Source organism: Solanum verrucosum, unplaced genomic scaffold (assembly GCF_900185275.1).
Source record: "Solanum verrucosum unplaced genomic scaffold, falcon-dt-bn FXZP01000150.1, whole genome shotgun sequence".
Lineage (NCBI taxonomy): Eukaryota > Viridiplantae > Streptophyta > Magnoliopsida > Solanales > Solanaceae > Solanum > Solanum verrucosum.
Genome location: NW_026020371.1, coordinates 3,241,781 through 3,256,089, shown reverse-complemented (window position 1 = coordinate 3,256,089; position 14,309 = coordinate 3,241,781). Strand labels below are relative to the sequence as shown.

General features: G+C 34.0%; 2 protein-coding genes across 5 annotated transcripts in view; both read right to left on the bottom strand.

Annotated features, from left to right (window-relative positions):
* Positions 1–14,309, bottom strand: part of LOC125838361 (protein TONNEAU 1a-like) — a 1,213,107-nt gene that overhangs the window by 169,142 nt on the left and 1,029,656 nt on the right. The gene's annotated exons all lie outside the window — the stretch shown is intronic.
* Positions 7,137–7,884, bottom strand: LOC125838434 (uncharacterized). The gene is made up of 2 exons (XM_049517493.1): positions 7,555–7,884; positions 7,137–7,379 (listed from the first exon to the last, which is right to left on the bottom strand). Exons 1-2 carry the CDS (start codon positions 7,882–7,884, stop codon positions 7,137–7,139), a joined length of 573 nt encoding a protein of 190 aa, XP_049373450.1.

Sequence of the window (14,309 nt, the reverse complement as noted above, 5' to 3'; positions counted from 1 at the left end):
GACTGCTTGATTTGTAATCCAAGGAAGAATGTGAGTTTTCCTATTAGACTCATTTCAAAATTCCTCTTCATAAGATTAGCAAAGTTCTCACATGGAGTGGGGTTAGAACTTCCAAAGATAATATCATCAACATAGATTTGAGGTGTAAGAATATATGCACCAGATCTTTGAATGAAAAGTGGTGTGTTAATTTTCCCCCATCGAAAATCATTTTGAAGTAAAAAGGTACTTAATCTCTCAGACCAAGCTTTTAGAGCTTGTTTGAGACCGTAAACTGCTTTGAAAAGTTTGTAAACGTAGTCAGGACAAAAAGGATTTTCAAACCCTAGGGGTTGTTTGACAAAAACTTCTTCTTTTATAAAACAGTTAAAGAAAGTGCTTTTTACATCCATTTGAAAAAGTTTAAAACGTTTAAAACATGCATATGCGAGAAGAATACGAATGGATTATAACCTTGCTATCAGAGCAAAAGTTTCATCGTAATCAATACCTTCTTGTTGGGAATATCCTTGAGCTACCAATCTTGCTTTGTTGCGAATAACTTTTCCATCTTCATTTAACTTATTTTGAAAGACCCACTTGGTTCCAATAATTGAACAGTTTTTCGGTCTTTCAGTAAGAGTCCATACTTGGTTTCTTTCAAATTGATCAAGTTCTTCTTTCATTGCTTGTCTCCAGGATTCATCATCAATTGCCTCATTATATGTTTAGGCTCAATTTGAGAAACGAGTGCTACAGATGCTTGTTTTTCCAATGAAGCTTTGGTCTGTATTTAGTCGGTTGTCTTACCCATGATGAAGTGGTTTGGATACCTAGAGTTATGTATCCATTCTGTGGGAATGCTAGTCTTTTCAACTAGGATAGTCAGCTCTAGTTCTAGAGTAGTCGACTCATCTGGTGTAGTTTGATCTGACATGTTTGTGAGACTTTCAGTATTCAAAGTAGGATTAGTTTCATCATCAGTAATTTCTACTTCCTACATTCTTGGGTTAGTATCATAAAAACCAACATCAACAAATTCTTCAACACTCAAAGTGCTTTTATTAAAAACTCAAAATGCACGATTGATAGGTGCATAACCTAATAATATACCTTCATCGCTTCTTGGATCAAACTTATCCAGATTTGTCTTGTCGTTGTTGTGCATGAAACATTTGCATCCGAAAGGATGAAAGTAGCTAATGCTAAGCTTCTAACCTCCTCATACTTCATATGGAGTTTTCTTTAATAACTGTTTGATAAGGCACCTATTCAGAATATGACACACGATACTTATTGCTTTTGCCCAGAAATGGTTAGAGAGATTTCAATTAAGAAGCATGGTTCTGGCTGTGTCCTGTAATGAACGATTTTTCCTTTCTACCACACCATTTTGCTATGGTAATCTAGGAGATGATAAGTTTTGAGTGAAACCATTTTTATCACAAAAATCCTCTAACACTTTATTCTCAAATTCTGCATCGTGATCGCTAGGAATTGTAGAAATAAAATATCTTGATTCTCTTTGGATTTTTCTACAAAACACTTCAAAGTCAATGGATGCTTCATTTTTATGAGATAGGATTATGACCAGGTGGATCTTGAGAAGTCATCGACAATGACGAAAGCATATTTCTTACCACCAATACTAGCTATTCGAGTGGGACCAAAGAGATCCATATGCAGAAGTTGCAGAGGTTTAGTGGTACTTACAGTATCCTTGACCTTGAACGAAGAACAAGTTTGCTTATCATACTGACAAGCGTCACATATATGGTCCTTTTTCAAATTTTAACTTTGGAAGTCCAATGACTAGTTCAAGTCTGGGAAATTTTTCAAGGGCATGCATGCTTATGTGACCAAGTTTTCTATGGCATAGCCAAGATTTGTTTGACACTGCAGTGATACATGTAAGTGTAAGTAAGTTAATATTATTTAGAACGTAGATATTATCAACACAATCTCCAATGAATGTGATATCCTTAGTCGTATGTCTGATGGTGCAATTTGTAGTGTTGTATGAGATTTTGAATCCAATATCACATAGTTGAGTGATGCTAAGCAAGTTGTGTTTGAGCCCGACTACAAGATATACTTCTGATAGATCTCATGATGAGCTGAGAGTGATTTATCCGACTTCTACTACTTCTCCTTTTGCATTGTCTCTGAATAGTACATATCCTCCATCAATTTTGTAAGAGTTTTGAAGTTTTATTTCTTTCCGCACATATGTCTGGAGCATCCACTGTCTATTACCCACATTCTCTTTTTTTAGGTTTTCTTGGTTTGCTCCTGCAAGACAAATAGATTAATTTATTTTAGGTACCCAAATATTTTTGGGTCTTTGAGGGTTAGGATTAACAACTTTTGGTCTCCAAATCCATTTTTCAGAGGAATATTTCCTGCAGTAAAAAGATTTATGGCCTATATCACCACAAGTAAAACAAGTAATTTGAACGGAGTTTTCAGTAAAATGAAAAGAGGAATTATAGGAGACAATTAAGATAGATCTATTGGATCTAATGGAACTATGACTAGGAGACTTTCTGATTCTATTCAACTGCATTTTTACTTCCTCCGGTTCTTCTTCCAGCAAGTCGACTTCAATCTGACTTGCTTCTAGAAGAATTTTCCAGTCCTTCTTTTCTTGAGCAAGTTTGTTATATTCATCGATAACTTTCTGCAATTCGTTAGTAACCATATCAGAGAGTTCTGTAAGTCATTGAAATTTGAATGGTTAAAAGGTCTTACCTAACTTGATTCCTCTAGTGCCATGAATCATATGTTGGCGGTTTCATCATGATCATCTTCAAATGTTTCTCCTTGACTCCAGGCTTCAAGTCTTTTTGAATCTTCACTTCTTCGGCTGTTTCTCCGTTTTCGCTCTAGATAATTTTGTTTAATGTGGCCTGGTTTTTCACAGTAGTAGCATCGATCATCATTTCTTTGGTATTCATTGTTCTTGAAACTTGTTGATGCCTTTGCCTCCTTTGACTCGACATTTAGCTAACTCCTCGATTGATGAGGGTCATTCCCTCACTTTGAGTTTCATCCACCTATTCTTCAACTTCAGTAGTTCCAGCAGTGAATGTGACCGTTTATCTTTTATCATCTCTGTGGTATCTGTTAATATGGTTTTGTTCATAAGCCATAAGATTTCCTCTGAGTTTGTCATAAGTCAGTTTTTCCAGATCTCCATTTTCTAAAATGGCTGCTTTAGTTTCCCATGCTTTTGAGAGACTTCTATTAAGATTCCTGACTTGTAGTCCATTTGAGTATATCATACCCAAAGACTTGAGCTCACAAATGATTTTACTGAACCTTAAGAACATGTTCTCAACGTTTTCATCTTCTGCCATTTTGAACAACTCATATTCGTTTTTCAGTAAACTGAGTTGAGCTTCCTTGACTTTGTTGGTTTCTTCATAGGTAACTTCAAGTTTGTCCTACATTTCTTTCACAGTTTCACAGATTAAAAATCTTTTCATATTATGCTTTGCTAATTGCACAATACAATAAGCTTATTGCCCTAGCTTTAGTTTAGATTACCTCTTGTTGTTCCTTTGTAATGTCAAAGAATTTTGGATCAAAGGGTTTGTCAGTAGCGTCCTTTCCAGTGAATCCATGAATTGGCTTTGGTCCTTTCGTGATGACTATCTATGCTAGGAGGTCATTTGAGATAACAAAAATTCTAAATCTGTCTTTCCAATGAGAGTATTGTTGACCATAGAAGTAAGGGGGTCGGTTTGAGGAATGCCCGTCTTGAAGGAGAGCATCAGGGATTTGATAGTTCGCCATATATCTTTGCTCATGTGTTAATCACTTTATTTGTGAGACTTGCTCTGATACCAATTGAAAGTGAAGATGGGGGTAAATTAAAAAAATTCTTTAGTCGACTCACCTGCAGATTAGTTTTACAATATAAGATAAGAGTAAATGCAGTAAGTAAAGGACTCAGAGAATTTTATACTGTTTCAGAACATCGATGTGGTGCCTACTTTCAGTCCCCTTGGGTTTCAAGGGTTTTCTTAACAGCTTGTTGAGAACTTGGGTGTTTACGAAGTATTTCTACTCGGAGCCCTGTCTGATATGCAAATCAGATCTTCTACTTTGACACAACCTTTACTTGTATAACTTACACTTAGATCGTTCTTTCTCTTTTCTTTTTTCAATTGTTTACTTATGAGAGTATAATGTTTTTATGAATGACAATAGGAGAAAATAGTACAAGTTCAAGTGAAGTCCGTACTTGATAACTAAGACTAAATGAGGTCTATATAGATAGGTATGCTGCTTTCTCTTGTAAGGAAAAACCCCAAGGGTGTTTCTCTCAATCAAGGATATTGAGAGATTCATTGATTGAGGCGATTTGCTAATTCATGTCCATATTAGATATGTGCATGATCAAATCGTTTTACTTCCTTCTTTAGATGATCTTCTCGAATCTCGGCTTGAATTGATTCTCTTCCTTCTCTCGATAGCCCCCTTGATTCTTGGATGAATTGCTGACTTCCTTATCTTGATAGCCCACTTGATTCTTGGCTGGATTGCTGATCTTTGAATTAGTCTTTGCTAGATTGAACTATTGCTAGGATTGTGGGTATGTTGAATTGATTTGGAATTCCTCTAATCATGGCTTTCCTTTCTTCCGTTGGTTATCAGATCGTATCACTTCCCTTTTTCGTGCTATATGCTTGGCTCCTTTGCTTTCTTATTTCTTTTCCTGTGAATTGTTAAGAGTCGTTTTATCAAAATCAACTGATTTTATGAGGTTAACAATATAATCATATTTCACTAAGTTGTCTTAGATATATTTGTACTTTTAAAGAATTATTAATTTATAATTTTAATGGGACCATATATTTATATAGGAGTCTTCTGAAAATATATTATCTTATTATCTTATTGAAATACGTTGGTTTTTTTCATTGTATTATCTTAGAGAGATTAATAATTTACCGAGTATTAATTTAATGATGTTTTACTGTATTGTTATTTTATAAAAAATTTATCATATCAATTTTTAGTTATTTTATTTTATATAATCAAAATTACTTTTCAAAATATCCCTTCATTTTGGTTTTTCTTTATACTATCAATACGATTTGATTAATTTTTTATGTTCTTATAAAAATAATAATAAAAAAGTTAGAACGTGTTATCGTATGCTTATACCTCTCATTAAATATTTTTATTGTTTAAAAAGTGATGAATCAAGAAAATAGGAAAGAAAACAAGAATAGAGATTCATCTCATTATTTTGTGGTAGTGTAAAACAATACTAAGCAAAGATAAAATAAAAAGATTAAATCACACAAGCGAGAAGAAATCATCAAAATGAAAATAAATAACTGAGTTTACTTAAATTAAGTATCAAATAAGAGAAATTTAAATCATAAGAGAGAAAAAATATCTAATAACTTGTAGTTTGTTATAAAAAATCAGCGGAGTACCTTGTAGCTTAGCAGATACTATTCGAAAGTCGAGATGTTAGTATTAATTTAATTTAATTTTGATTAGATCAGAGTAGTACAATAAGTTTTGGTGTTGGGACTTTGAGTATTATTCATGTAGCCGCTTGGAGTCCCTTCCATCACACGACGTCTAAACCAAAAGGTTTAATATGTTATTATTTTCAACTTAAAATATAAAATATATTTTACACATTATTTGGTATGATACTGGTTCGATATTATTTTGGTTAATTTTTATAAAATAAAAAATCTATCTAATTATTCACTCTAATTATAAATTTATATAATAATCATCATCTAAAAATCAATTCAATTTGATATGATTTAATTGGTAGTCTTTTTTCTAGAAACTATGATAACCCTAACCTCCCTTACATGACTCAGCTTACATAAACTCTGTAAAAATACGAAAAATAACTTTCCTTGTGAAAGTAGGGAAAATAAGTTGCACTAGCTAGTGATATTTCAGATTGATTATGTCCTCCCCAACATCCAACACACCTCATCTTCATCCCCATTTCTCGTATCAGAGGCGTATCCAGAATTTTGAGATGATGGGTGCACAGTTATAAAATAAATTTAATCGGTTTGCCATTTAGTTTATTACTACTGAAAACCGTTAAAATTTTAAAATTATAGGTTTAAAATTAATTCTTATATATATATATATAGACAAACACAGTGGTGGAGGGAGGATTTTCATCAATGGGGTTAAAAAAATAATTAATCACGTAAATAATATCCACAAATAAATGGGTCGGATAAAATAAATTAATTTAGAGCACATATATCTAAAAACTTAAATAGATCATTACAATTATACTCTACTAGGTTTCATATCTTGAAATGTCTTAATAATAGCATCATTAGGAATACTATCAAATACCTCTTTTTTCTACAAAAGGCACCAAACAACCACTAAAAAACTCATCACCCAGTTGACTTCGCAAGTCATTCTTGATAAACTTCATTGCCAAGAAAGCTCTTTCAATAGATGCAGTGACAACTGGTAGAAGTAGAGCAAGTTTCACTAAGCGGAACACCAGAGGATAATTTGAATGTTTTTTTTGTTTGGACTAATCTTTTGGAAAGATTACAAAGTCCATTTAGATCAGAGAACCTTTCATCAACATCACGAACATCAACAATGTAACTTGCAAGTTGATTCTCAAGAGTATCCATATTAAGTTCATCAAAATCATCTGGATATAATTCAGTCATCCTCATTATTTTTTTGCTGTCAAAACTTGAAAACGAGTTAATTGGATTCAAACAAGCGATTCCATGGAGCAAATCAATAGCTACCTCATTTAAATGATCATTAAGCTCTTGAAGTTGCCAATCAATAATATTGCAAAACACTTCAACACGGTAATGATGTAAGACTGTATAGTGAGCAAGTCTTCGCCGTGATCTTAAAGAGCTAACATATGGCTCCTCAAAGTTAGGTATCAAAATTTCTTGTTTGGTACAAAATATAGATACCTTAGCAATAAGAGAATTCCATTCACCATCCCTTAAAACTTGCAACCTTTTCTTTGCTACTTCAACAAGTAGCATGGCATTTGCAACATCTTGCTCCTTTCTTTGTAAGCATTTATTGAGCTCATTTGTGATTGCTAATACATCTCTCATCAAATGCAACATGAACGCAACCTCAAATGTTCGACAAGATTCAAGATGTCACATTGCCTTGGTTCTTTCATCCATACTTCGTGCATCAAGAGCAATTGATTCAATAACTTCAACAATAGAGCCAAACATAAGAATAAAATTGTTAAAGGATTTATAATGTGATCCCCAACGAGGATCACAAGCTCTTGAAAGACCAAGTTGTTGATTCAAGCCCCTACCGGTTGTCAGTTCACCCATATCTAATGCATCTTGAATTTCTGCTTTTTGAGAATCTCGTAAATCATCCATACGCTTAAAAGAAGATCCCAATACATTAAAAATATTTGAGATCAATACTACAAGTTTTCCCACTTCAACACATTTTTTAGAGACCCCCAACAAGAGTTAGTTGAAGTTGATGAGCAAAACAATGTAGAGAATGAGCCGATCTACTTTCTTCCCTAATCAACATTTTAAGTCCATTGACCTCACCTTGCATATTGCTTTCCCCATCATAACATTGTCCATGCACACGTGATGGACTCAAAGAATGTTGAGCAAGTAAATTAATAATTGTCTTTTTCAGGGATAATGCACTAGTATCTTGAATATGAATAATGCCAATAAGTTGCACCATCACAAATCCCATTCTATCAACATATTGTAATACAATAGTCATTTGCTCCTTGCGTGAAATATCAAAAGATTCATCAACTAGTAAGGCAAAGTAGTCACCATTTAGTTCCTCGAGAATAGCTTTAACTGTTTCTATCTTGCATGCACTCACAATATCTTTTTGAATTATTGGAGAAGTCATTTGATCATTTTGAGGGGCATGTTCAAGTACATAATCATGAATTTTATCACACCTTTTTGCATACCATGAGAGAATCTGAAGAATATTACCCCTATTAAGTGATGATTTAGATTCATCATCACCTCGAAACGCTAGTCCTTGAGTTATGAGAAGTCTTACTACATCAACCGAAACACTTAAGCGGATATAATATCCATGTTTAATTTGATTAGATTATCTCTCAAATGCAGATTGAATCGATTGTTATTGTCGTAGTAAATCCTGACATTTCTTTTTTGATCGATTATGTGGGCTATTCTGCAGACCAATATGCTTGTCAAGACCACTCTTTTTATTCCAATTCTGAAATCCTATACATGAAAATACTTCCACCTTGATTAATATTATGATCATTAAATAGAGAACAATTCAAACAATAGGCTGCATCTTTACTAACACTGTACTCCAACCAATCATGATATACATCATCAAACCATTCATGATTAAAACAACACATTGCTCCAGAAATATTTGTTTGAGGGTACTCATGTTCCTCCAAGCGAGGTTGACAAGGACCACTCACAAGGTATGCCCTTCTAATAACATCACGATGATTTGGATGATAATTCAATATTGGAGTTCTTTCACCGGGATCAAACTTTAAAGTACTCAAATCAAATTCTTGAGAAAAATGTGATGGTACTTTTGAATGATTGATATTTTTCTCTTGGTTAGATTGACTATGACTATGAGAGGCTAAACTTTATTTTAACATTGGGGTAAAATACTTCTTCATTGAATATTAAGACTGGATTGTAAAGTAAAAGTTTAGTTAGAATTTAAGAGAATTAAATACACAATAAGAACTATTTAAAAAAAAACATACACACAATAAGGACCAAAACCAAAAAGCTTAAGCAATGGTTATTTAATTATTAAATTATATTTCTCTATCTCTCCAATTTTAGATTAAGAAAATATATTAAATTAGCCAAACAAAAAAATTGAAACTTCAATGATATCAATAATTCAGCCAACTAAAAGAAACACATCAAGAAATAACGAAATAAGGTATATAGAAATCTAGTAAGAAAAAAGGGAACCAAAAACTTACCGAAGTAGTTATTAATGGAGATGAAAGAAACAATTGCGGATATAGACTTCAAGTTTTCAATAATGACCAATCCAACAGAAGCAGCAAGCAGCAGCGACAAGTAGCAACCAACAGTGACAAGCAGCAGCCAACGCCCAACAAGGAAGAAGAGCGATGAAAAAATAAAACGTAAAAAAATCCTAAAAGAAGAAAAGAGTTTTTTAATATTTGACTTTGTAATTAGGGATTAAACTAATAAATCCTAAATTTCCTATCAGGGCTTTAATTTTTTGGAACTAAAGTCGTTTTCGGATTCCCTATTATTTTAAAAAAACAATTAAAACACCTAAAATATAAGTTGATAAAAAATTGCCTCTGTTCGGATTCGAACACGCGACCTCGCGTGCAGCAGCACAAATTCTTGAACCCACAACACCACTGAGCTACGCCTTTGGTGTATGTTCAGGGGGTTCAATATTATATATATACACATAAATTAAAAATTTAATCGTATATATATAGTGTAATTTTTCTACGATAGGGGTTCAAATGAACCCCCTTGGTTAAACGTAAATCCGCCCCTGGACGCACACACCAATTACCACTTAGAGAAGTGTTATTTAATTTTAGAAAGAAAAATAAAATAAGATAAATATAAAATTCAAATTTTTAACCTCGCGGAGAGAGGTGCACCCAGTCATAATCGCATTATGTGATACTTCAAGTGTGGGTTCACACATCTATATTTCAATATTTTAAAAAAAATATAACACTACTATATATGATCTCGGGAGGGGACCATGGGTTCACGTGAACCCGATGAACCCCCCCCCCCCCCAGATACGCCTCTGCCTCATACCCTTCAACCCTATCTTTCCACACCCTTACCTCCCAACTGAACCTTCTATAGTATTTGTCTAAATATATATAAATTTTTTTGGCTTACTTACTAAATACAAAAAAAATAAATTAAAAAATCCACTTATTTTTTTATAAAAACATTATCCATCTAAGACACCATTTCTGTTCTAATTTAAGGTTAAAGGTTAAGAAGAAGTGGTGTAAGAGTGAAGTTAATTTTGTTTAACATTAAACACTCTAGGAAATTCAAAATTTTCTCAGATACACCGCAAGTTTTCTACTTTAATTTTACTCTTCAAATGGTAAATCAAACTCCATATGAATGACTCTTATAATGTTTGGTATTGTATTGATACGAAAAAATTATAACTTATCATATGTATGCTTTAATCAATAAAAATGAATATAAGTGATATACCGTGAGTTTACGGTATTTTAAATACATTTCACTTAAGAGTTGTGTGTGTCTAGGGCCATTTTGTATTAGAAATAATGTTTTGTGTGTTATGTTTACAGGAAATAGGCTTGGATGTGGTTGAGTGAGATGACAGCTGAAAGTATGCAGAAGGTGCCACCCACGTAAGTGGTCTACGGACCGTAGGTCTTGTGACGAACCGTCGTTGGGTAGGAGTGTATGGATCATCAGGGAATTATGACCAAGTGTGGAACTACGAAGTGACTGACGGACTGTAGGTCGACCCACGGGCCATCCTGCACATCCGTCGAATGGGTTCAGAGAGTTGAAGTTCGAGTACCTGATGAAAATTCCTAAGTGTGGACCCACAGAAGAGGACCCACAGACCGTAGGTTGACCTATGATCCGTCTTGCACGTCCGTCGTTGATGATCTGAGAGTGAAGGTTCCAGGTCCTGCTGAAATGTTCTAAGTGTTGACCAACGGAAGGGACCTACTGACCGTAGGTCGACCCACGGTCCATAGGTCGAGTCGTTGATTGATGTCGCGTTCCAGAAGTTTATTTTCTTATTTTGTTTCCTTTTTGTTTAGGACATGTTTTTCTATAAATATGGTATGTAAACCTTGTTTTGGGGGTTAAACATTATTGTTTACTTTTAGTTCTTGATATTTAGTGGAATTAACTTGCAACTTTAGCAATTTGATTTCCGAATTTCGTTTTACAAGATTTTGACTTTGAAATTCAATTGGATATTTCAGGTTCCTTCTACTCTAATAGTAAGTTCATGAATTCTCTTTATCAAAACATGAATAGTGTTCTTTTAAGCATGAGTAACTAAATTCACAACTAGGGTTGTGGGAACCATGAGCAATTAACAACGTATGAATAACAATTAAGTAATTCTTGAATAGTGTTTATGCATGTATTGATAATTCTTTTGCTTAGAAGTCTTTTTAATGGTGGCCAACGGTAGAATTCACCTCGTTGCTACTTGCCGGACCAAACAGGTAGTTAATGAGAAAAGAATTAACAACATAGATTTAGTGGATTCTATCTAATAATCTAATGTAAATTGGTGTGAGGGTGAAAACTAAGTCATACATTGATGTGATATCTAATCTAAGGATGGCGATTGGATAGGACCGGATCAATAAGATCGGTTTTACTGGAACCGGTCCTCGTTACCAAATTTATTTACCGAAACCGTTTTTACCGGAAATTCTCAAAGGTTCCATCCAGAAGAAGATATGAGTCCATTAGGCTTAAGCAAGATATGGAGTTTGGTGGGGAAATCTTTGATGGCGGATCAGAACACGGAGAAGAAACAAGGCCTTAATTTTGCTAGAATTCTAGTGGTGGTCGAGATGGGGGCAAAATTTGCTGACTCAGTGTTCTTCAAGAACGCAAATGGAGAAGTGATAGAACAAAATGTGGTATACGCCTTGAAACCAACTCATTGTAGTTTCTATAATAAATACAAACACTCCAATACTGAATGCTGGAGGGAGAATCTTGCCAAGAAAGGGGAAGCTAAGAAGAATGAGAAACATGAAATGCTACCAACGTAAATAGTGACAGGCAGTGAGTACATGGGGAAAAACAAGTTGATCCAAAAAGTAAGGAGCAAGGCAGATCATCTTCTAATGGATGGGTAACACCGGAAATCATCTTCTGCTGAATTAAACCTTAAAATTCAATTTTGTATTAAAGTTTAAACTAATATTAAAATAGTTGAAAATTAAATTTGTAAAATGACTTGGATTAAATATAAGAGACTATTTTAAAAGAAAATCAAAGGCGAATAGCCGTATATTTATTCAAATAAATAAATTGTACAATACAAATATTAGAAAGAGACAAAGAGTACATAATCTAGGTATTGAATATTAATTATTGTACTAACTACTAACTACTAACAATTGGAACTATTTTTCAAATCTTGTCGTAACTTTTGTATCATTTCAAAAGAAACATTTTTTGGAACTTGTATTTGTCGTTCTTCTTCCATTGCTTCCATGCCATCATCACTATTATCACCAAATATTTCATCTATTTCGTCTTCTATTTGGCTACTTAATTGTGGTAGACCGGTATTTCATTGACCCAATCTCGAAACAACATCGATATTTCCCCAAACTATCCTTTGCTAATGAATATCGATGATCTCCAATCATAAATCTCGCCGCACTAAAGGCTTTCTCCAAAGCGACCGATGATGCTTGAATCACTAGCACATCTCAAACAACCCTAGTAAGGGTCGGAAATTGATTTTCACGATTCTTCCACCATACTAATATTTGAGTTTGAAGTTGTCCTTCTTCATGTCTAATATTTTTCCGTGCTTGATTGAAATATAAATCAAAATCATTATTAGTAAAGGATTCAAGCTCAAGATAATCATCCATCCAATCATCCGTATCATCACTTCTAGGCCTACAAGATGGAGGTTCAACTATTGGAATATTTTTTTCCATAGCTTTATAAGTATAATATAACTCTCTAGCTTTTGTATATATGCTACTTTTACAATCTTCAACACTATGAGTTTCATCATCTTTAATTTTTAAATTTGCATAAATCTTTTCAACTATTCTTTCAACACCTTTTAATTTATAATTTGGGTTGAAATTAGTAGCAATCAAATAGATTTGAGGAATAGGGAAAAAATATTTTTTGAATTTTTCAATCATAAAAGCAAGTGAATCTTTAAATCGATATTTTCCTCTATATTTTACAAATTCAATTGAAATAGCACAAATATTTACTAAAACAGAAGAAATAGTTGGATAATATTGACCAAAAACAGCATTTGTTGCTTTATAAAAAACACTTAAAAATTCAATAAGTTCTTTTGTATTTTCCCAATCTTCATAGCCAATTCTTAAATTCGGGTCCGCATTATGAGCATTAAAACTAATTGTACCGGGTCTTGATAAATATAAGCAACTTCAAACATTTCAAATAAAGAATTCCATCTAGTGCATACTTCTTTTGGAACTTTTCTAGATGCAAGTCCACATTCTTTACAACGATTTTTAAATTCTGTAATTCTAACTTTTATTTTAGATTTGAAAATCCAATTACAAGAAAGTCTAATTTTTTCCACAAAAAATTCCAAATTGAGAAATACCATCTTTTACTATCAAATTATACACATGTGCGCACACTTAATATGAAAAAAATCATTTTCAATTGAACAAAGTCTACATTTTAAATAATCAATTGACTCTCACAATATGGTACAAGCACCCTTTCGAAATCAACCTATGGGCTTTAATGCAAGAAATGAATTTCCCCTTCACCACAACATCCCGGCTCTCCCACTCAAGGATGGGTTCATTAGGAAATCGGAACTTGACTTTACGAGTCTACAATCAATAGAAGCATAATATGCATGCAACCAATCCATCCCAAGAATAACATCAAAATCCACCATGTTCAACTCAACAAGATCGCAAGGCAACAACTTATTCAATATGCAAACCGGACAATTCTATACACTTTTCTAGCAACAATAGAGACACCAATGGGAGTAGATACTTCATATGACTCATGCAACAATTCCGACTCGACATGAAATTTTCTAGCAACTAAGGGGGTAACAAAGGAAAGGGTGGCACCCGAATCAATCAAAGTATAAACAACAAGATCAAAGATTTGCAACATACCGGTCACCACATCCGGGGTCTCATTAACACCTTGTTACCATGCAAAGCATAAAATCGATTGTCCCTTGGGGCACCACTTTGAGAAACACCTCTACCCAAAGGAGTAGTGTTAGCACTTCGGACCTTGTTGCGGATCTTGGGACACTCAAACCTCTTATGACCCACTTCTCCACATTCAAGCAAGCACCCGAACCCTTCATGCAAGGACCACCATGCTTCCTGCCACACTTAGGGCATACATCCATAGAACCACTTCACCTCCCCCTTGAGGTCTAGGAACATTATAGCAAATCCCCGGTTGACATGAGGGTTTCCTCGGCCTTGATGAAATCTAGCACCCTTAGGGAACCTATTCTCCAATCGGGCCCTCTTGGCCTCGTGCCCCCTTTTCTTCCTCAATTTCTCCTCC